Source organism: Ovis canadensis, chromosome 4 (assembly GCF_042477335.2).
Source record: "Ovis canadensis isolate MfBH-ARS-UI-01 breed Bighorn chromosome 4, ARS-UI_OviCan_v2, whole genome shotgun sequence".
In the NCBI taxonomy this organism is placed as follows: domain Eukaryota; kingdom Metazoa; phylum Chordata; class Mammalia; order Artiodactyla; family Bovidae; genus Ovis; species Ovis canadensis.
Window position 1 is genome coordinate 64,935,003 of NC_091248.1, and position 24,047 is coordinate 64,959,049.

The window sequence follows — 24,047 nt, forward strand, 5'->3', positions numbered from 1 at the left end:
TGAATCCTTGGAGGAAGCCTTTAGGAAAGAGCAGTGTGTGTTTTGTCCTGTTGTAGTTTGTTTTTTCCCAGCAGAAAGTGAATCAAGGGAAAGCCATGTGATACTAGATTACAAAATGTGAGCTCCAGGTTCAGAAAAACCTGAAGGACTCTTATTTACAAAACAGCGATCAGGAACAGACAACTTAACCTCTCCAGCCTATAAACTGAGAACTTTAACTGTTGCTTCTTCCAGGGGTTCTTTAATGATTAATGGGATTACCTGATGAACAGTAGAAACAGAGACTCTGTTCCATCTACATCTAATTTCTTTGTGGGGAAGTAAGCTTAGCAATGAATCTCAGTGCATTTGTGTACGTGTGGAATCTGTTCTGACAGTAGATACTAATGTTGTTGAGAACTTGCCTGGACCAGGCCTCATGGACTCATCTAATCCTCACACTCCAGGAGACAGGGCTCTGTAACTGCATTACCCTAATGAGGAAATGATGACACGGAGAGCTGAAAGAGCTGTCTGAGATCACACAAGTGCTAACACAGACCCAGGGTTCAAACCCAGGCCCTTGGGGGTCAGAGTCTGCATGCTTTGTCCTCCGCCCGAGGCTCCCCTGGTGTTGGTGCGGGTCTCATCAGGGGTTAACACGAGGACCTGGAGTCAGGCCTGTGAGACCCTAGCACAGATGTGAGCACACACAGTGCAAGGCATGCTGGGTATTATATTGTCACTATCCGAAAGCCCCAAACCAACGATTCTGCATCTGGTGACTCTGAAAGAGAAGGAACACGGGCACCTTTGTTTGGCTCCTCTTGGACCGGCTCCACCGGTCGTCTTGGAGCCGGTGCCCCGGAGAAAGCACCATAACTACCACCATGTCAGTGAAAGACCTGGAAACGCGGTGTTGACCACTATTACAATCAGCGCTGAGTTTGGTAGCTTGATTGTCATGCTGTTTCTCACCTTGGTTAGATTTCATGAAGTTAAAGTACACAGACAAAAGGGGGCTTGTGATTCTTTCGTATTTATTGTGCATGTTATGAAAATCTAAGTACAGAATTCGAGCAGCAAAGCTGACTTCTCCAGGGTGTGTGACAGGGAGGGTCAGGGTTGTGGTCTGGGTGGAGGTGCTGAGGGATGAGACAGGGAGCTGCCCACAGTGTGCGCTCAGGAGTTGAAAGGACTTGGGGGTGGGACAACTATGACATCAGAGATAAATACACATCTGAATTGAGATAACCCAAACCAAAAGGCAAGCAGAGGATTTCTGGGACTCTAGATGGCGAAGGAAAGTTGACCTCTCGGTAGCCACCCCCCGTCATGAGATCTTCCAGTCACACCAGACGCCTGTTCTCCTAAACACACAGGAAATGATGACAACAAAGTAGACTGTGCTCAGGAGGAGGAGTAAGAGGTAGGTGTAATAGGCAGAGGTGGTCGTGAGCTGCAGCTGCAGGGCACCTAGGAGAAGTCATTCTGGTTAGTTTCAAGGGTCCTTTTGAGAGGAGAGGACATATTCACGGAAGTGGCCACAATGATTTATTGCTGGTGATCTGCAAAGAAGTGGCACCAAACCCAAAGAAAATGGGTGCAACCACCGTGAGCACCACCCCCACCAGAAAAGCTCAGCATCTAGCTGACAGTTCAAGTCGATCAACAGCTTCAACTAAATTCAACAGAACCTTCCAAAATATTAAAAAGCAAGGTTGTGTTTTGAAAGAATAAGTACAAATGGGAAAAATATTTGTGATAAATAGCATTTTGCATTTTTTCCCCCATCACATCTCTGAGTAATAATAACAGGGGTTGTTTGTTAACCCCTAGCCACATGTCAAACACTTATTCTGAGAGCTTTGCATGCAAAATTCTAACCTTATTTAAGTTTTCAGATAACCTATGAGATTATCACTTTCAACTCACTTTTACCAGTAAACTGAGGACAGAGAGAAATAATTTGCTTGGTGTCACACATTTAGAAAGCACCAGAAATCACATTTCAGTCCCGGCAACCTGAGTCTGAAGAAGGCGTCCTTAGCTGCTCTGGAGTCCTGCATTTCCATGTGCAGGAAATGCCCCAGACATCAAAGTTAAGCATAAACAGCAAGCTGAATGGCTGATGTGGAAGCATCTGAGCCATTACATGTTGTGCCCCAGTGAGATTCCTATGAAGGGGTCAACCAGGGAGATCTGGCTGTGGCCCCGTGAGGCGGGTGGAAGGTTTCAGTAAGGAGAACTTTGTACAAACTGGAAGAGAGTGGTTAGTCCCAAACCCCGAAAGCTTAGGGGCTCACGCCTCCGTCACCTGTCTCTCTTAGATATCTAACCTCGTGCCCTTGATGTTATAGCATAATTGCACTTACTCCCCTTCGCAGTTTTGCAAGAAAAATATGATGTCAAGAAGCAATTAACAAGGATACCGCCTGACTTGCTGCTCAGTGGACTACAAGGCTGAGTTTCTTCCTGTACAAGTTCCCCTTCTCTATGCTTTACCTTCATGGAGTCAGAACTCGAGAATCACTAGTATGTGGTGTGGAAAGGATCTCAGGAGGGGACAGACGTGCTCATAACTCATGGCCCTGAGTCAGGTCAGATGTTAGCTGAGTTCCAGGCCCCCTGACACTGGGAACGGAGGAGGGATCAGCAGCACCATCGCCAGTGCTTCTAAATTCACTGAGAACCTTCATGGAGGGCGAAGGGGCCCCAACTGGTACTGATCCTGTGCCAGCTAAATGGATACCCTATGGGAAACATTCCACACAGGTGACCTTGCTGCTGCTAAGTCTTCAGTCATGTCCCACTCTGTGCAACCCCGTGGACGGCAGAACACCAGGCTCCGCCATCCCCGGGATTCTCCAGGCAAGAACACTGGAGTGGGTTGCCATTTCCTTCTCCAATGCATGAAAGGGAAAAGTGAAAGTGAAGCCCCTGAGTCATGTCCAACTCTCAGTGACCCCATGGACTGCAGCCTACCAGGCTCCTCCATCCATGGGAGTTTCCAGGCAAGAGTACTGGAGTGGGGTGCCACCTTATCTCTGTAATAACTGAGTTGGGTGCAATTGTTCCCTATTGGCAGAAGAGGGCACTATTGCCCAGAAATAGAAGTCATGTACCCAGGTTTGTGCAACTAATAATAAAAGAACTGGTGTTAAATTCCTGTCTGTGATAGTCGGAAATTCACGCACTTATACCCTGCGCATGGGTCCACCCTGTCTCAGGGCGTTGGTTTTAGGATTCTTGCTCTATATCTTAGAGATGGAATAAAGAACTGAGTGAGTGTCCTAACCATGGATTCAGATGGCCTTTGTTGAATCCTCATATCTAGCTGTGTAGCTTGGTACAAGGGATTTAAGTAATTTTGGCTCATGGCCCTCATTGAAAACGTATGGGAAAATGTTGCACCACCTCACAGGAGTGTTATGATGAATAAACAAAATATGCACATAAGATACAGCACAGCACCTTATGTACATCCAGCTCTCAGCAAGTGTCAGTTCACGTATTAGTTATCAGCAAGCGCTAAAACTTTAAAAAAATCTAGAAGCCACTTGATATCAAGTTTCTCCAATTATTACAAACAAAATCTACACAACTGGGTGAAGCCCACTATGGAAATAATTTAGAGCCTATCAGTGCATCCTCTCATTTAGAGCCATCTTACACCAAAACCAGCATTTAATGAGTTAAGATGACTCTTCAGGAATGATGGATTTACTTAAAATATGCAGTCTATTCTGCAATATCCAGACATTTTGTTTTTTCTACCTTAAATCAAGGAAGTTCAAAAGTTAAATTTATCCAGAGGGAAAAAAGTGCTATAACATGACACAAAGGCAAACAAAGACAAAACTTACTGTTTTCACCTTCCTGACATGCCTTTGTAGAATTAGTATCACCAGTGACTTCTAGAAGAAAGGAGAGCAGGTATTAATCAATTGTCTTGTCAATCATTCATATATATTATTAGACAGTGGCACATATGTGACTAACTCTGTGTGTGTTAATATGCATGTGTATATAACAGAAGATCTGCTAACAATACTCTGATTAAATGTAGGAACACCACAGTTTCAGGAATAATTCACTTTTTCTTGACATTAGCCAAGGAAGTTCAAGAGATAGTTGACCAGGTAAAAATTCATGCTTTCTAAAATATATATATTATACATATTATTTATATATAAGTATACAGTAACTTTTCTACTATGCTTGATAAAGGCTTGATAATGAACGTCAAAAAAAAGAAAAGAAGAGGTGGAGAAATTGGAAAAAGTAAACTAAATGAAGTGGGAGCACTGATATGAAATAGAAGAAGTAAAACAAACTAGATAAAAGTAAAAGATCCTCATACAGTCCAGCTGTTTTTAAACACGGTTTCTTATTAGAAACATATCTGGAGCCCTGGCAAAAAATAAGCAATACCTGGGCATTTGTATTTTTCAAAAAATTCCAAGTTAATTCTAATACACATCTGGATTTTTAAAAGTGTTTACAGGTTTTTCTATGAAATGGTAGTTTTGGTGATATAGAATTCTATTATTTTTCTGTTGACCAGTCATGATGCAACGGTATTAAGTGAGTAATAGTTAATGTTAGTGTTAGTCACTCAGTCGTGTCTGACTCTTTGTGACCCCATGGACTATATAGCCTGCCAGGTTCCTCCGTCCTTAGGGTTTTCCAGGCAAGAACACTGGAGTGGGTTGCCATTTCATAGCCACAATAGTGAAAGATGCGTATCAGTTTTCACAATCAATAGCCAAACAAAAAATAAAAGATAATTACAATTGCAAGCCATAATGGGAACATGATTAACCTAACAATATAAAACAATTACATACAGCCTGGGGGGTCAAGTGGAGTGACATGGTAAATGGGAGTGCCTACATGCATATGTTGCATTTGCCCAGCCAATCTGAACTATGACGTTTTGATTTCATTTGTTTGACTTAGTTTGAATAAGATGCTAGATTTCTAATTAAAAAAAATAGATATGCAACAAGAAACAAATGTTTACTATTTAGCACAAGGAACTATAGTCACTATCTTGTAATAACCTATAACAGAAAATAATTTCAAAAGTAATATGTGTGTATAAGTGATTGACAAAAAAATTCTACTTTTAGAAATTTGGTAATGTATATCTTTTTGTCAGTTTTTCTAAATTGCCTATGGATATCTAATAACAATATATGAGATACAAAATGTTAAATATATTGGTATAGGATATAAGATTAATGTAAATTAATATAAATAGACATCTACTATATTTAAATTATCAATGACATCATTCAAGATGCTCCCATTTTTATTTTTTCTGTGCTTGATAAAATATTCTCAGAGAAATGTTAATATGTCTCATTATGATTATATTTTTTTTTCTTTTCCCTTATATTTCTTCTGATTTTTGCTTTAGGTATCTTTGTTTCTTTGTTGTTAGGTGTCTAACTGTTTATGGTGTCTATTACTTTGTGAATTGTACCCTTTTTTTGGTATCATTTTTTTTTGAATTGTAATTGTTTAAATTGCATCATTCAAAATATTCATCTTTGTTACATTTAAAAATACATAAATAACATTTTTAGAAAGGTAATTGGTCAGGAGGGGAAAAAGTGCTATAGGATGTCTTAAAGGCAAACATAAGCAAAACTTACCACGTTCGTCTTTCAGACAAGCTGTTTTAGAACCAGTACCTGTAACTTCTAAAAGCAAAGGAAGCAAGTATTAATCAGTTGTCCACACCCACTATTTTACAGTGCGTGCATATGTATGTATAATCTGGTGTCTGTGTATATATACATACATATATGTATATAGTCTATTGACAGGTAACAATGGAGATGATCAGTATAACTATGATGAGCCCCACAGTTTCAGATAATTGGTCTTTTCCACTTTAAAACAGAGAAGTTCAAAAGATAAATAGATCAGGCAGAAAGAAAGACAAAAGCATGACATAAAGACAAATCTGTACAAAAACTTACTGCTTTCATCAGTCAAACAATCATTTGGAGGCTCAGTAGTTGGAGGCTCAGTAGTAGTGACAGCTGAGGTGACAACTACGAGAAATGAGAAAAAGTATTAATGAATTATCTGTGCCCATTATTTGATACTGCGAGTATGTTTCAGCAGTGAAGAATCCTCCTGCAGTGCAGGAGTCACAGGAGACAGAGTTTTGGTGCCTGGCTGGGGAAGATCCCCTGGAGGAGGGCACAGCAACCCACTCTGATAGTCTTGCCTGGAGAATCCCATGGACAGGGAAGCCATGTGAGCTACAGTCCATGGGGTTGCAAAGATTTGGACATGACTGAAGCAACTTCGCACACATGCACATATGTTTATACATGTGTGTATATTGCAATATATATGTGTGTGTAATATATATATATATACACATATAAAACCTGCTGACAGAGAGACAGTAATTAAAAACATGAGCCCTACAATTACAAAAATAGTTGGTGTGATTCTACGTAATCCATAGTTTTAATTCATATATGATTTTCTACACGTGAAAATGTTGAAGTTCATGAGGGTTACATTTTACTTATTACTGTAACTGGAGGCTAATACCCGAGGGCATCTTATCTTCCTTCTGTATTCATAGCTCCTAGCACTGTGTCTGCTACAAAGTAGGTGTTTGAGAAATACTTGTTGCAAAGACAAATCATCAGAAAAAGTGGCTACTCTGCATGGTCAGCACCCACTGCCGGGATGAGGAGTTGCTGCTGCTGCTACTGCTAAGTCACTTCAGTCGTGTCGGACTCTGCGACCCCATAGACGGCAGCCCATCAGGCACCCCCGTCCCTGGGATTCTCCAGGCAAGAACACTGGCGTGAGTTGCCATTGCCTTCTCCAATGCATGAAAGTGAAAAGTGAAAGTGAAGTCGATCAGTCGTGTCCGACTCTTGCGACCCCATGGACTGCAGCCTTCCAGGCTCCTCCATCCATGGGATTTTCCAGGCAGGAGTACTGGAGTGGGGTGCCATTGCCTTCTCTGGAAGAGTTGCTACCCAGTCTTATTCATCCAATCCAAGAGTGCACCAAGGGAATCCCACGTTTGAAAGAGTCTGGCTCAGGCAAACTTCCTGTCTAAGCAGAGGAAAGCAGCCACACCTTTCCAAATCAAGCACATCCCCTGATTTTCTGCATTTGTGGTGTTTGTGGGCATAATGAAAACAGTATTAATCAGGCTGATAGCCAGAGAGTGACTGTAGCTTGCTTAAGTACTTCACGTGTATTATCTTCTTTCATCCTCCAGTGACACTGAGTGGGGTGTATTTTGGAGGATTCCATGTTACAAAGAGGAAATGAGGATCAGACGGAAAGTGACTGGCAGAGAGTTGTACCAGTGGTACCAGTGATGGCAGAGCCAGCATTCAGAGGATCATCGTGGGAGATTAAATGAGACAGGGCCTGTGGGAAGTAGTTTGTAAAATAAGCCCCAGAAATAAAGAGAAATTAACCTATAAACAATATAATTCCACTACTGTAGACACTAAAAGCATCTTCTTTTCCAGATACCTTCATTATTCTTATCAATGACCTTTTTTTTTTATTATTATAAGAGCTCAACATTTCAGTGCAATTCCAGATATAGAAAGATCCAGATATAGAAAAACAGGCCAAACCACAGTTGTAGTTCTGTGACTCGATAGAAACTGAGATAAATAATGTAAAAAAAAAATAAAAAGACAGTCATAAAAGTAGAAAATTTTTTTAAAAGACAATGGGCTATTGGATGGAGGAAAACAATGGTTGTTGTATTTATCCTTTTTCTCCTGGATATGTTCTTGTTCATACAGATTTGGTTCTGATATGCCATTTTATGCCCTCAATGAGGTCTTTGTTCAGTAAGCTCTGAAAAATTGATTTGAGGTTTAAAGACTTTAGAGTAAATCCCAAGAGTGAAAATATTAGTAGTCACGTTTAGATGTTAGTGTTAGTCACTCAGTCGTGCCTGACTATTCACAACCCCATGAACTACAGCCCACCAGGTTCCTCTCTGTCCATGGGATTTTCCAGGTAAGGACACTGGAGTAGGTAGCCATTTCCTTCTCCAGGGGATCTTCCCAACCCAGGAATTGAACCTGGGTCTCCTACACTGCAGGCAGATTCTTTACCAACTGAGCTACCAGGGAGCCCATGTTAAAATATCCTCAGAAACTGACTTTAATGTGCTTGAAAGCCTCCTTCTTTCCCTTACAATGACTTTATTCACTAAAAGATAAACAAACCTCTTATTAACATGCATTGGTTGAGGCAGAAACAATCAAGTAACAAAGTTTCATAATAAACTCTATGTGTTTATTATAAGTTCTCTTTCTCAGTGAAGGTTGGTTGAAAACTAGGACCAGATTAGATTTATTTCTCTGTAAAGTCATTTCATTGATATGCACTTCATGTTATATTCTTAGCTTTTATCAAAAACAAAACAATTTTAAGAAATAGCAATGGAAATTTGCTATAGAATAACATTAACCGAAATGCCATCATTAGCTTTACAGCCATGAGAAACCCTTGGAATGCATTTGTTTCAGAATTGTGTTCAGGTAAAACACATTATGAACTGGAATGTCTCTCTAATATGGTAACCAGCACAATGAAACTTATATACTTATTTTTTTCTCATCACGAGAAAATTTAAAACCTAGTGCTTTTAGTGTCCTCAAGTAGGACACTTAAAACCATGATTATATTAAACTGCAAATTTGCTTCTTTTCTATTAGAATAAAAATAAAAATTTAGAGCTATATTGGTAATTTTATTTTTAATTAGTTTTAGGACAGGATATAAATGGATATGATGAATATATAAATAAGTACAGCCATGTCATATTTTGGAAAACAAGGGTTTCCTCCGATGTTATTTCATTTGTTCTTCATTGCAGCCCCAGGACAAAACCAAGACAAGTGTTCACACCTGATTTGATCACTGGATAGACTAAGAATCAGAGAAGATAAAGACTTACTTCAGAAATTCGGACTGATGCACAGCAAACATCTATGCACATCTTATGTGCTTGGTTCCCACTGCTTTAAAAAGGTTTCCTAACCACAGGGAAAAGCACAGAAGGATTCCTTCTGAGGGGCGCTTTGGGGCCTTTGGTCTGTTAGCTGAACATGCAGGACATTCAATCGTGAGTCCAGTTAGTTACAGGACCACTGCCAGGGCCAAGGCCCCTCCCAGCTCTCTGTCCACACTGCATGGACATGTCCAGCATCTGCTCACAGGGGCCGCTTTGAGAAGTCATGCCTGGATCACAAGTGACCCTAAGTCATCAAGGAAAGTGTATGTTCTCTTGACTGTAATGCATCCTCCATGGACAGTAATTCACCCCCGAGTGTCCATCCGTACATCCCTCCAGACCTGGCATGTGCTAGGGCTGCAATAAAAATATCTTGAAAGACCTTTTCTAACAGCAAGAAATGCATTCATTATGTAGAATGGGAGTAAGTTTGTACACTTTAGCATCACCCAATCTTTAAATTTGATTACGAATTTTATCTTATAGTGGTATGTAAAATACAAATTTCAAAACCCTAAGACCTTAAAAAACCACAGTGGTCAAATTATTCTCTTTGCTGAGCTGCAATTTGGCTCCCTTATACAAACACCATTTTGTCATGTAATAACTCATTGCTTTGGAATTGTAAAGGAGAACTGAATTGAGAATGACTTTGCCTGCTGAAGGACATTCCTGAAAGATGTATAAATGTGGTTATTTCCTGACCAGCCAAGATCACCAACAGTGAAGATCTGTTGTGTGCTAAGTTGCTCGATGCTTTCACATATGTTGTTTCACTTAATCCATACAACAACTCTAACACTTAAACTTCATATGATCTTAATATTTTGGAAGAGGAAACTGAGGGTGAGAGAAGTAAAATTTTTTTTTCTATGTTCCAAAGCCTATCCTATTTTAATCCTATGGGGAGATAGCTACCATTAAATGAAACATCATTTTATCAAAACATATTTGTTTTTCATGAACACTTGGCCGGAAAGGTGGGTATTGCCTTTGAAAAACAGTATTTTGGGAGGTTACATTTACATTTATATTCACTTACCTTCTTTTATTGAAGGAAAAATAATCTCTTGATCAATTCCTCCTATATTTTTCTGGTGTTTGACAACACACACATGTTGTTTATCCATAGAGTTTTCGGTCACGGTCAGCCAGCTGAGCTTCATGTATGTGTCCTTGGTCTTCATGGTGTTTCCCTGCTGGGATGGCAGAGCTCTTTTGTCATTTTTTACTCTCCAAGACACTGTAATAACATCAGGGAAAAATTTCTCCAGGAGACAAAGATATGTTCCAGCATTATCATGGTTGATTTCGGCAATTGAAGGAAGAAAAACAGTGGGCTTGGGGGAAGTGTCTGCAGCAAGGTTTCTCTCTGTAGGGGAATATGGAATAGTAATTAAAAAGAATGGTTAAAGAAACACCAACATGTTGTGGCTTGGAAAAACCTAGTGAGTAGTGAAAAAACAAAAGGCTACTGCTCACTATGGCCTTTCATCCGCAGTACGTGGTTAGGTGCTTAGTACTGTTTTATTTTTAATGGCAAGAGAAGTTCAAGACTTCATGGAACTTGCCCAAAGTCACCGCTGTTAAGTAGCAGAGCTGGATTATAAGTTGACCTTCCGTTTCTCTCCATATACAGAGATGGGGTGCATCTTGTGTGCATGCCAAGTCGCTTCAGTCGTGTCTGACTCTTGTGACCTAATGGCTATAGCCTGCCAGTCTCCTCTGTCCGTTGGGATTATGACTTTTAAATATCCCATATAAATACCCCGTATCAAGACTTCCAGAATTCATGAGCATGTTTATTGACTGAATCCATGCTTCCTAGAGTGGGAATGTGGAGTCCCAATCGCTGGACTGCCAGGGAAGTCCCCAATTAATCGTTTTAAAAATCTCTTTTGTTCTATAATACTGGAGCCTGTTTTGAAGTGGATGGGCAGGTGGTGGGAATAGGGATGGTGGGGGCAATTGGGTAACTGACGGTTCCTGTATTGGTGAAAATCTTTGCTAGCTTCTAAACTACTTCCCTTTCCTGTCCTGTGCTTTGCAGTTTATGCTCTCTTGTCCAAATAACACATTCTCAGATTCTGCAACTCTGTGGAATCTCACTCTTCATTTAACTGATTCTGGAATGAACCATAAAAATAAATACCCAGAGAAAATTTATTGGTTTTACAAAACAATACATCTGCTTTTGAGAATGGGAATCAACACCCACGTGTGCTTGACATGTGTACCATGACGTTGAACTTTGAGCTCCAGATGTGGATCCCATGCCCAATTCTGAAGTGATGAAATTCTCTTTATTTCTAATTTTATATGACCTCTCAATTTTATACCTGAACCACTCCAGATTTTGGAGTAGAGCAGCATGTTATTTATAGTGCCTTGATTGTATAACAGTATCTCCAAAACTTCTATTGAAAATGTATTATTAATCCCAAACTCCTAATTTGGGATTAGCAGATACACACTACTGCATATAAAATAGATAAACAATAAGAACCTACTATGTAGAACAGAGAAGTATGTTAAATATCTTGTAATAACCTTTAATGGAAAAGAATCTGAAAAATAATACACACACACAAAAAAACCTGAATCACTTTGCTGTTCACCTGAAAATAACCCAACATTGTGAATTAACTATACTTTCGTGTAAAAAACAATGTATTTTCAGAAAGGCTCTTATACTAAACTTATCAAGTAATCTACTTAGAATTTTTCCAAATTCAGAAAATGTTCCCCCAAAGCACATTTTATTTTGGAATTTCATCTGAAGTTTTAGCTTGAGGAATAATACACAATATTCTGGCTCTTGGTGTTTTCCCTATAATTTGAATTTGCCCCCTAAGGCTGCTGAACTGCTTTACTGCCACTATTTTCTTTTTTTTCACCAGCTGCATAAAGCATGTATCCTGACAAGGGTTCGAACCTGTGCACCTGCATTGGAAGGTGGAGTCTTAACCGCTGGACCACTGGGAAAGTCCTTCACGGGGAAATCTCTTAAGAAGGGAGAAACTGGACTTCTCATCTGAGAAGAAAAGAAAACTCTTGGGAACTTCTGCCTGTGCAGCAAAGTTCCTGGTTCTTCTTCTAAATCAGTAAGCAGACAGGGTTGATTTTTTCACTCATATTGTAAATACCGTTGGGTTGTGATGTGCTATTTTAATTTTATACATCTTGCTTTTAGTACAGGTAGTATTTTACACATTATAAAAGGGAGACACTGTGTATTTCTGCAACCATATACTTTGTTGATAGTGATTTAGGTCTTCCCTCTTTTTTCCCCTCTCATTTTTCTTTTGTAAACTAAATAATTGAAGCTCTTTCATACTTAAATAAGAATTTTTAATTCATGAGATTTCTATCTATATTTAATTGACTTCACTTCTTGATCATTTTCTTTATAAATTAAAGCTTTTTTCTGATACGTATGAGCATGAAGCCCAAGCTTCCTGGTAATATATTTTAGAGCCAGTAAATGTTGTTGTTAGAAATGATATCAATTAAATTAAAGGATTAAGATTTAAAGCACATAGAACAACAGACATATAAAAAATAAACATATTTTAATCTCCTTTTTTCTTGCCATGTAAACCAAAGTCTGCTAAAGAGAGACAGAGAGCTTCCAATTCAATTTTATGTGTGTGAGGGAACCATAAGATAACTTTCCATTTGTTAATTGTACAGATGCATCCTCTGAAGAATTTCAATTCATCAATAGTTTGGCCACCAACACTCTCCCTCTTGGATGCAATTTTCCCTTTACATTTGAATAGAGTAAACACCTATCCAACACATATGATGTGTTAGCCAACAAAACATACAGTGCTCAGTCGTGTCCAACTCTTTGCAACCCCATGGACTGTAGCCCGCCTGGCTCCTCTGTCCACGGGCTTATCCAGACAGGAATACTGATGCATTAGACAATGTGCTAAATACTTCATCACACTGTCTCATTTAATTCTCGTACAACCCCTGCTGGATAATACTGTTATGCTATTTTACAGATTAGGGGACTGAGTCCAGAGAAGAACTTCCATGTTCACATGTGTAGTTAGTGGTGGATCGAAGTTCTCGGTCAGCCTGACTCCAAAGCCCACTTTCTTTGGAAATACCCCTTCAGCATCAGGAAGGGAGACATGTTAACTCATAAAGCTTACCTGTAATGACAAACTTCAACCCTGGGCCAAATACTTTCATGATGATTATGTACATTATAGATGAGCCCTTTCTAGAAGTCCACACAGACATGAAGCCAAATTCTTTTATAATATTTGTACAGTGTTGTCTATGCTCTTCTTTACTTTGTGAGTTTGTTGTAAAATCTCTCCCAAATCTCTACATCTAATTCCCATCCATATTCCCATTTTTGGTAAATAACATTCTTATTTAATTATTTCTTACCTTCTATTTCCCTGAAAAAAAAAATTCTTCTGATACCTACCTGTGACAATGAGTTTTGCCCCAACATTGAAGTTTTTTATGTAATCATTCCACAGTGATTCAAGTTGTATCAAAAACTTTAGACTAATTAGCTTCTCTGATTTCTCCAAATTCTAGTAGAACTATAATGACTTCTAATTCAAGACAATAGGCTTCTGGTCCTGGTTCATTTTGCTCCTAACAAGCTCTGTGGTTGAGCAAATCAAATAAACTAACACCCTGGGTACCTTATTTATTTGAAAATGAGAGTGCTACTGTTAAGTCAAGTGAACATCCTTATTAGTGTTTTGGTGAGCTCAAAATGAAACAAGATCTGAAAAGTCATTTGAATAAAAATTATATAGAGGTAAGAGATTGTAAATATTACTATATGATCATTGATATTATGATTAGTATTTTTATTTGTGATAATTGTGTGGTCCAACATGACATTTTAATATCATGGGAGCAAATCTTGCCTATCTGATGGGAATTCAGGATCTGGGGTTTACAAGTAGATCCATAGCAACTGATGACTTGTTTGCATTCCTCTGTGTTTTGATAGGTCTGGGATTCTCCAAGCCTGTATCACAGCTTTTCACACACCCAGTTAATAGGCAGTCATTTGTTCTGTCCTACTTGCTGCATTTCCAGGGTGAACAAAATCAAAGGGAACATTGGCTAAAGCCTAATGTATGCAGCCAGTATACGGAACTTCACTTCTGCTGTCCACACAAATGGCCTTTTCCCCAACAGCACAATCTATGGGTATCTCAAGATTTTACCAGAAATTTCAGCTTCAAGAAATCTATCCAGTTCATGCCCAAAGTTCAGCTTGCAGCTCCAGTTATGGGCCTTATGACAAATGACCACAAAATGGCGGGATGCCTGGTACTCAAATTCTCCTTTGTTAAGTTGGATCGCTTCATTGCCTGCCTCATCTTCTCAGCTGAGGCTCACCATTCATGAATGACATTACATTTTGGTGTCCATTGCATTGATGCATTGGGAGTATAAACATATTTGTTTGAAGAGCATTTCTTCCATTTTATAAACTGGATTTTGAAGGCAATGTCCCCTTTTTACTTCATTTTCCTACTAAAGACTTCCACATTGAAGTTCTTTTTTCTAATTTTGTGGCGGGAAAACATATTTGAAACTTTGGTGTGCCTCTTTTAGCCAGTTAATATAGGGTATCTATTCCACTACATTTTTTTTTCTTGCTTTGTTATTTCTTGTTTTTAATTCACTTCTTTTGGATTGAGATAGAACCGACACATATTCTGAATGTTTAATAAATGCACATTCATGTGACTTACATGATCTTTGTGAGGGAAAGAGACGTCATTTCAGCGCTATGATTGAAAGCAAGAGCATTGTTTTCACATGTGAGTGGCAATACAAAGTATGAGCTATTACTAGTAGTTAAAGAATCCCGGTCAGGCTACAGAAGGGTACATATTCAGGATGTAAAGACATGACTTAATGTTTCAAATATCACGTAATGATCCAGTCCTCTAAGTTTGACAAGTCTCTACTGGATCCCAAACTTTGCCACAGTGCTAGTCATGTGACTTTAGGCAAGTAACTAAACTTCTCTAAACCTCAGTTTCTTTATCTCTAAAATGGGAATGAAAGGATTACTGGTGAGGAAAGTATAAGACATTGAAACTACGTATCATGGTATCTATCCTTTAGTAAATATTGACTAATATTAAAATTCTCTGTAATGGCTTGGTTTGAGGCCATTTCATCAAAATCTTCCATCAAACAAAAGATATGTTTTTTATAAGCAATAACTATTACACCAAGCTCAACAATCCAAGACGCCCTTGTTCTGCAGCCATGGACCATAGAAGACAGGTCTCAATTAAGCCAGAATCTAGAATGCCTTTCCACTAGAACAGAAGCTGCTTGGCATTGAGACTGGCTCTGTGTCTTGTTCACCCGTCATCTGTCTGCAGCTTCCAGCACAGAAACGGTCCTCGATAAATATTTGCTGAGAGAATGAAAGAGCAAAGGAGAATGCCCAGCCATGAAGACACTTTCGTGAACTTTGGAGCTGAAATGGCTCATTGAGCTCACAAACTGGTCCATGTCCAGATAATTTCACAAGAGATGAGATAGTTTAAGTTTCAAATAATCTCAGCCTCCTTCTAAGAAGCTAGAGTAATAGGAAGTGAGGTTTATCAATCTTGTATAATCATTTACTGTAAGAATTTTCTTCCACTGCTCTCAGGGATGAGATGAAAATCAGTAATATTGGTTTTGCAGGAGATTCAGGAGCACAGTATTTTATCTCAAAATATAGAGAAGAGATAGTAAGAGAAGAGTTTCTCACTTAATAGACTGCCTACAAGAAAAGGAACGTGAACTAATAACTCATACCAATATGATGATATAATATGCTATTTATGTTAGAATATAGAAAGATAAACGAAGCAATAAGACAGACATGGTTTTCAGAATACTTCACTATCAAGCCTGAGTCTATTTTGTGTGTGTTTTCTAGAACACAAATTTCAACTGCTTACAAGTAGGGACAAGAATAAACCATTTACAAGGTGATTTAGTTTCCATATACAGTGACCAATTGCTGTAAAACTACGGTTTAGATGCTGAGACCAAGAACGTGGCAGCCAGATCAGGGAGATCCCAAGTTGTTTCTACAAAGCATCTATCAGTATTTTATGACTACAGTAAGAACAGAAATATGATACTTACCGGGAGGAGTTATTATGATGTTAGCTCCTTCTCCAAATATCTTCTTCCAGCCTGAGCTGTCACAATGATAAAAGCTCCTACAATAATCCAGCCTTTTCCTACCTTTATAAAGTGACTAGAAGTCTAAAAACTTCATACTGGCAGTTTGATCTGAGTTCTTTTGGAAGTCCTTGGATATAGGTTTCACAGCAGCCAATGTTTTATAAGATTTCCCTCAGATTTATTGTTATTATTCAGTCACTTGGATGTGTCCAACTCCTTTGCAACTCCTTGGAATGTAGCCTGCCATGGGATTTCCCAGGGAAGAATACTGGAGTGGGTTGCCATTTCCTTCTCCAGGGAATCTTCCTGACTCAGGCGTCCACTGGGGAAGCCACTTTCCTCAGATAAATGGACCCAAATATCTGCTTTCCAAGAAGTAGTAATCACTGAAAACATTGATGAAAGATGAAAAGTATAAAAACAGGAAAAGAAGACATCACTGACACCAAGTGGTTAACCACCTGGTTTTCTAAATTTCCAGGAATGGTATTCAAAGAATCAAGACTTTTTTTTTATTTGCAGGTGTTCAGTTCTCTTGAAACTGCTCAGAGTTTGCATCAGTTGAAAGGCAATTCTCTTTTCACAAACACCAGGGCTGTTTAGTGACTTGGGAATGTATTGCTAAAAGGAGGAAAACCTTCAGTAACTGAAAATGCAAATACCCCATCAGCCATCACACGTGTACTTGAGAAATGTGAACAAAGCTCTCCATTCATTGGGCAGCACAATTCTTTACCAAGGGAAAGGGAAATGAGAAAATAAGTGCTATGATGACTTATTTAATATTATTTTTCCTAAGATAAAGGAAGAAATTTGCAGAATTCTCTCTCCATTGAAATAATACTGTCTTTAAACGAAAACTTGAAACAATATCCATTTCTCTGATAGTCAAAAGAAGTCTCTTCGTGGCTATTCTGTAATTTCAAGCCACTCATCTTGAGGCAAGGGGAAAGACATTGCCAGGAGCAGCTGAGTACTCCTCTGAGCACGGATGAGCTGTCCATCTGCCAGGACCAGACAGGACAGCCTCTTATTGTCTCCATGTCTACTCCAGAGTCACTTGTTCATGGTCTCAGTCCCGTGGGCAATCAGTTCCTCTGCCCCAGGGATGAAAGTAAGAGGGTCATGTTGGGCAACTGTCCATTCACAGGAGCTCAGCTCGCAGTCCCAACACAATGGGAGGGGATGAGAGATTCAGATGCCAATTACATTTAGACAGATTTTTTTTTAAAATTGAGAGTTCATGGGAATTTCCTGGCAGTACAGTGGTTAGGACTCTGCACTTTTACTGCTTTCACTGGGCTCAATCTCTGGTTGGGGAAATAAGATCTCACGATCCACAGAATGTGCACCAAAAAAATTGAGAATTCTAAGTTGTTAGTACTTGGGGCTGTCGTGTACCCTTTGCATCGATTGTAGTCATGAATGATGTCCCCTCAGCTCCTTTCTGAAAACTTGTCCTGTGATTTTCCTTATTCCAAGACCATGAGCAGAATTATTGGGAGCTTTAGGAATTGCTTGTTTTTCAAAATGCATGAAAGATTTAAGCAATAAAATGCAAAAGAATAACTAAAGAGTTATATAATTAATGCTTTATTAAATATAAGAACAGTGAGAAGAAAGAGTAAAAGGTTTTATTAAAGGGCATAAAATTAAACCTGCATAAATGGAGAGACATATCATATTCATGAAGGAAAAGCTCAATGTCATAAACATGCAAATTCTTCTTAAAATCATGTGTATAAATAGACTAATTCCAATGAGACTTGAGGTAAGATTTTATTTTTTTGTTCCCTGTTGTAAAGATTGGGGCTGAGCTAGTTATATTTGTTTTAAATTGATATAAAAATGAAATATGAAATAACTTAAATTTTTTAATTAAAATAATGATTTTAAATAACTAATCTGGCATAGCAGCTCTTAACCCTTATTGCAAAGTTACTGACATAACACAATAATGGTGTAAGAATACTGTGACATGAATAAAATGCAAATCCTCCAAGCATATGTTAATATAAAAATATAATTAAGGCATTTTTAATTATAAGGAAATTATAGATTGTCATAAAATTATTTATGAACTATTAATTATATGTTGGAAGAAAAAATAACTCTATCAAATACCATAAACGTTAAGTTTGTATTAAAGGCATCTGAAAGTGTGAGTTACAAAGGACAATGAATGAAGGTCACTCAGTCGGGTCCGACTCTTGCGACCCCGTGGACTGTAGCACACGAGGCTCCTCTGTCCATACGATTCTCCAGGCAAGAATACTGGAGCAGGTTGCCATTTCCTTCTCCAGGGGATCTTCCCGACCTAGGAAGCAAACCCGAGTCTCCTGCATTGCAGGCAGATTCTTTACCAACTGAGCTATGAGCAGGGGACTAACTGAGTCCTGCGGCAGAAAATCTTGGAATGTGAAGTGGACAGGAGACACCTTTACTTAATGTTTAATTTTTAAGAAGGAGAAATTTGGAGAATGTTTTCTCTTTAATTTTTAATTGAAGTGTAGTTGATTTACAATTTGTGTCAATCTCTGCTGTATAGCAAAGGGACTCGGTTTTATATATATGTATGTTCTTTTTTTCAACATTGTTTTCCATTATGATTCACCCCAGGATATTAGATGTAGTGCCTTGTGCAATACAGTAGGATCTTGTGGTTTATCCATTCTGAATGCAATAGCTTACACCTGCCAACTCCAAATTCCTAGTCCATCCCTCTCCTCTTCCCCCCTGTTGGCAACCACAAGTCTGATCTCTATGAGTCTGTTTCTGTTTCACAGATAGATTTCTCTGTGCCATAGTTTAGATTCCACTTATAAGTAATATCATATGGTATTTGTCTTCCTTTTTCTGACTTGCTTCACTGAATATGATATTCTATAGCTGTATCCATGTGGCTGCAAACAGCAGTGTTTTGTTCTCTTTATGGCTGAGTAGTATCCCATTGTAGACAGGTACCACATCTTCCCTATCCACTCATCCATCAGTGGGTATTCAGGCTGTCCCCATGTTCTGGTTGTTGTGAACAGTGCTGCTGTGAACAGAGGGGTGCATGTACCTATTCAAATGACTGTTTTGTCCTGGTATATGCCCTGGAGCAGGGTTGCTAGGTCATAGGTAATTCTATTTTTAATTTTCTGAGAGACCTCCATGTTGTTTTCCATAGTGCTTGTACTAATTTACATTCCCACTGACAGTGTATTAAGATTCCCTTTTCTTCACACCCTTTCCAGCATTTGTAATTTGTGACATTTTAATGATAGCCATTCTGGCTGGTATGAAGTTGCACCTTGTGGTAGATCTGCTTTGCATTTCTCTAATAATTAGTGATGTTGGGCATCTTTTCATGTGCCTATGGCCATCTGTATGTCTTCTCTGGGGAAATGTCTGTTAAGATGTTCAGCTCACTTTGCCTCTGGGTTGTTTGTTTGTTGTTTTTGTTGTATGATCTGTTCACATATTTTGGAAATTAAGCCCTTGTTGGCCACATCATTTATAAATATTTCTCCAATTCTATTGGTTGTCTTTTTTTATGGTTTATTTCGATGTGAAAAAGCTTATAAGTTTGACTAAGTCCTATTTGTTTATTTTTGTTTTTATTTCTATTGCCTTCGGAGCCTGACCTAAGAAAATATTGGTATGAGTTGTGTCAGAGAATGTTTTGCCTGTGTTTTCTTCTAGGAAAGTTATGGTCATGTTTTATGTTTAAATCTTTAAGCCATTATGAGTTTCTTTTTGTGTATGGTGTGAGAGTGTGTTCTAACTTCATTGATTTATGAGCATCTGTCCAACTTTCCCAGCACCACTTCCTGAAGAGACTTCCCCTCCCCCGCCGTTTTTATATTCTTGCTGGAGAACTTGTACTTTTTACATTTCTAGGAATGTATCCATTTCTTCTAGGCAGTCTATTTTCTGCCATGTATGGAGTAATTATTTGTAGTAATGAGTTATTGCCATTTGTATTTTGGTGGTATCAGTTGTTAACTTCTGCTAATTTCGTGTCTAATCTTGTATCTTTGAGTTCTCTCTCTCTCTTTTTTTTCCTGATTAGTTTGGCTAAAGGGTTACCAATTTGTTTGTCTTTTCAAATAACCAGCTCTTGATGTATTGATCTTTTCTACGATGTTTTTGTCTCTACTTTACTTTGCTCTAATTTTTATTCTCTGTCATTTACCTTTGGTTTCATTTGTTCTTTTTCCTAGTTCTTTTAGGTGTAAGATTAGGCTGTTTGTTTGAGGTTTTTCTTGTCTCTTGAGGTGGGCTTGTATCACTATAAAGTTCTCTCTTAGAATAGCTTTGCTGTATACCACAGATTTTTTTTTATGGTGTTTTCCCATTTTCATCGTCTTCAAGTATTTTTTATTTCCTCTGATTTCTTCAATCACACCTGGGTTGTGTATGGCATACTGCTTATCCTACATGTGTTTTTGTTTCTTGTACATACACAGTGTCTCTACTGCTAGCTGCGTCCTTAGAGAAACTGACCTGTATAAACAGAGACAGAGAATGGAAACTGAGGGAGAGATCATAAGGGTTCTGTGAGTACATGGAAAAGTAGTTATTTCACAATGTCAAGAAAAACCGTGATATAATAATGCATTAGTCAGTAATTGGGGGAGAAATTGGATCTCCACATTAAGATTGTTACTTTACACACATCCCCAAAAATTCAAACTAAAGTGGATCAAGGTATCAAATGCACAGAACAGTCTTAACACCATTGGAAAAGTATAAATGAAAATATAGTTATGCTTCAGGCTTTCCCAAAGCTGCAAATGGTTACAGTATGTGGTGGCTGATACAGCAGAGCAAGCTAAAGGCAGTGCGTTTACTATCCAGTTCCTTGCTGTCTGCAGTCACTGAACTAAGCAGGATCTGAAGCTTTGACTTGCGGTGTGAGGCTGTGTTTTGTTTTGGTTTGATTTGATTGCGATATTCTGATGGAGAAATGTGATGACCTGGAGAGCAGCAGCACCCAGGACGCAACGAGACAGATGGGGCTCGGGGTTGGGGATAAGACCATGCGCGCTCTCCTAGTAGGCACTCCTGCGCTAGTGCAGCAAGGCCTGCAAATCAGTTTGAAGAAGAGTCAGTAGGAGCCTATCAAACACTGCACATTTCAGCCTTCATTCCATGGTTCTGATTCACTGTGTTGAGTGTCGCCCAGAACATGCACTTTTATTCCAGTTCAGGTTCTTCTGATGCAGGCGTTACATGGACCACATTTGAGAAACACTGTTCTAGAAGCTCGGACACTGGTGCAAATTTGGAGGAACCAATACATAGAGACCATATACACGTGAGCTGACGTTTTTGTATTTCAATATTAATTTTGCTTCCTTAAACCTAGCCCAATAAGGCAGCCACAACCCTTGGCTATATAACTTTTCAATGGAAATATATACCATTCATTGATTGTTCACCTAAAGTGTTCTTTAATTTTAATTATTGAGAAAATTATGATCTGATAAGTCTCAATCTAGTTTGGCACATGGCCTTATTAATGGTAGGGAGTTGGGGTAGAAAGAAGCTTTGGCTTTACCTGTTTTAGACAGTTCTGGCTGTGGACTGAACTTCAACAGAGGGTATAAGTAGAATACAACAACGGGGCTTCTCTCGTAGCTCAGTCAGTAAAGAATCTACCTGCAATAATGCAGGAGACCTGGGTTCAGTTCCTGGGTCTGGAAGGTCCCCTGGAGAAGGAAATGGCAACCCACTCCAATATTCTTGCCTGGAGAATTCTTGCTGTGGACAGAGGAACCTAGCAAGCTACAGTCCGAGGGGTCTCAAGAGTTGGACATGACTTAGCCACTAAACCACCAACCACCACCATCTAAAACAATCACTTTCCGTACACTTTCACTACGTCAGCCATGCCCTCATTGATTATGTAAGAGAAATATCAGTTTTTCCAAAAGATAAATTGGATACCAGCTTGAGGTTCAAGAAGTCCGAGTTTTCATTCCATCATTTCTCATTCTTCATGCTCCTGGATAATAAAGATGCTCTATTCCCAGCCATTTTCTCTGGATAATCATCAGGTGAATGGTTCAGTATTATCTAGCCTTTCCATTTACCTCTCCTAAATATCTCCCCTCACAGATAATCCTAGGTTCTCTGTCTGTCTTAAAGAGAAAATCATATGAACTCTACCAGCTTCTGGGAGAGCTAAGAATATCCTGCCTGCCAGACTGCTTGCCTATAGACTGTGACCATGGAATATAAAGTTTGATTCATGGGCATTGAGTTCAGGGTTTTTCTTTGTTTAGAGTAAAAAGAAATTGGGGGAGGAAGTGAAGTAGCTGCTGATATCAGGGCTGTGATTTTCAGCCACAAGCAAAATTTCCAGTGCAGTGTACAGGAAGTCTGAACCAATGTGCTTATCCCAGATAGCACAGTAGTATATGCCGGAATCACTTGCTTGCAGATTTACGATTGTAAATGTATAGCTACTCCCTGTGCCCTTATAGACATGGTATTTTGTTCCACTGATTCCTGATTCAAACACAGGCTTTGAGTTGTAGCTGTCATAGTATAAAAGGCGTCGGGGGGCCATCCCCTCCTCATGTTTGTACAAGTGGATATAGATAGCCCCATGTGTAAGATCACAAGGGAACGAAGCAGTCTCCCCAGTCTTTCTAGTGATTAACATCAAGTTGGAAGATACCTGCATGACTGCAATGGGAAAAGCAACAAAAAATAATGAGAAAGAGAAGCACTAATTTCTTAGTCTGACCCTCTTCCCCACAGTCCCCCCTCCCCCCCGCTCCCCCCCCACACACATTGCCACAACATACAGAAAAATTCCAGGAGCATTCAGGCAACACACTTACCAGGAGCCAAGACAACCAGAAGCAGTGCTGGAGCCCGCATCCTGCCCCAGCAGTCAGCTAGACTGGGATACTGAGCAGATGTGACAGGCAGAGAAGTCAGGGAGGATCTCTCTTAAAGACCACCAGGCTGATTCCAGAGGGGGTGGGTGCTGGGGGAGGCCTGGGGAGGAGCCCCGCCTCTCTGCACCAACCCTTTCTTGAGGGCCCCCCTGTGGCAGGCTGGGAGCTGCTATCTCCCCCACAGGAGAGGAGGGGCCTGAGCACTGAGAACTCAGAACTGCAAGCAGATGGATCAAATGCGAACTGAGGGGAGGAGAGCCATGGGCCAAGCTTGCCTGTTGCCTATGGAGTGAGCAGTCCTGAGCGGTGCTAAGTTCCCTGCAGTTCAGCATGTCAGTGTTTATGCTGCTGCCACGGTCTTGTCCGGTGACATCTTTATATTCCTTCCCTGAACTACCTTTCCTTTTTCCCCTGTAAGCAAACTCGGAGGCAACAACTGGAGAACCCAATAAGAACTGAACCTGCTTTATTATAAGAAAGTAGGATTGATTATGTCTACATTTGACGGTCCTTAAAACTAAATGGATGTGTGTTCGTGTGTGTGCATGTATTATAAATCAGTTGGAGAGAGGACTCATGTTCATCCTCAAGTAAAAGGCTGCCTCATACAGAATGTCCAGATTTCATGAAAAAAGAGGAGCTTCTCAATAGTTGGAACAGACAAACTAAAAATGTAGATTTTTCCTGAAATTCAGGGACATGCAAATCAAAACTACAATGAGATATCACCTCACCCATGTCAGAATGGCTATTATTGACAAGGCTAGAAATAACGTGTTGAAGATGGGCAGAAAATAGAACCCTTGTGCACTGTTGGTGGGGATGTAATTGGTGTAGTTGCTATGAAAAACGGTATGGAGTTTCCTCAAAAAGTTAAACATGAAACTACCACCTGACCCAGCAATTCCACTTCTGAGGGTTTATCCGTAGAAAACAAA

At 39.4% G+C, this 24,047-nt stretch overlaps 1 gene segment (V, D, J or C); it reads right to left on the reverse strand.

Annotated features, from left to right (window-relative positions):
* Nucleotides 1–1,002: 1,002 nt before the first annotated feature.
* LOC138439309 (T cell receptor gamma constant 1-like) lies at nt 1,003–23,262 on the reverse strand. The segment is given in 6 exon segments: nt 1,003–1,455; nt 5,973–6,047; nt 10,059–10,388; nt 13,467–13,520; nt 22,601–22,891; nt 23,050–23,262. Coding segments are annotated over 6 exon segments (933 nt in total).
* Between the last annotated feature and the right edge of the window lie 785 nt (nt 23,263–24,047).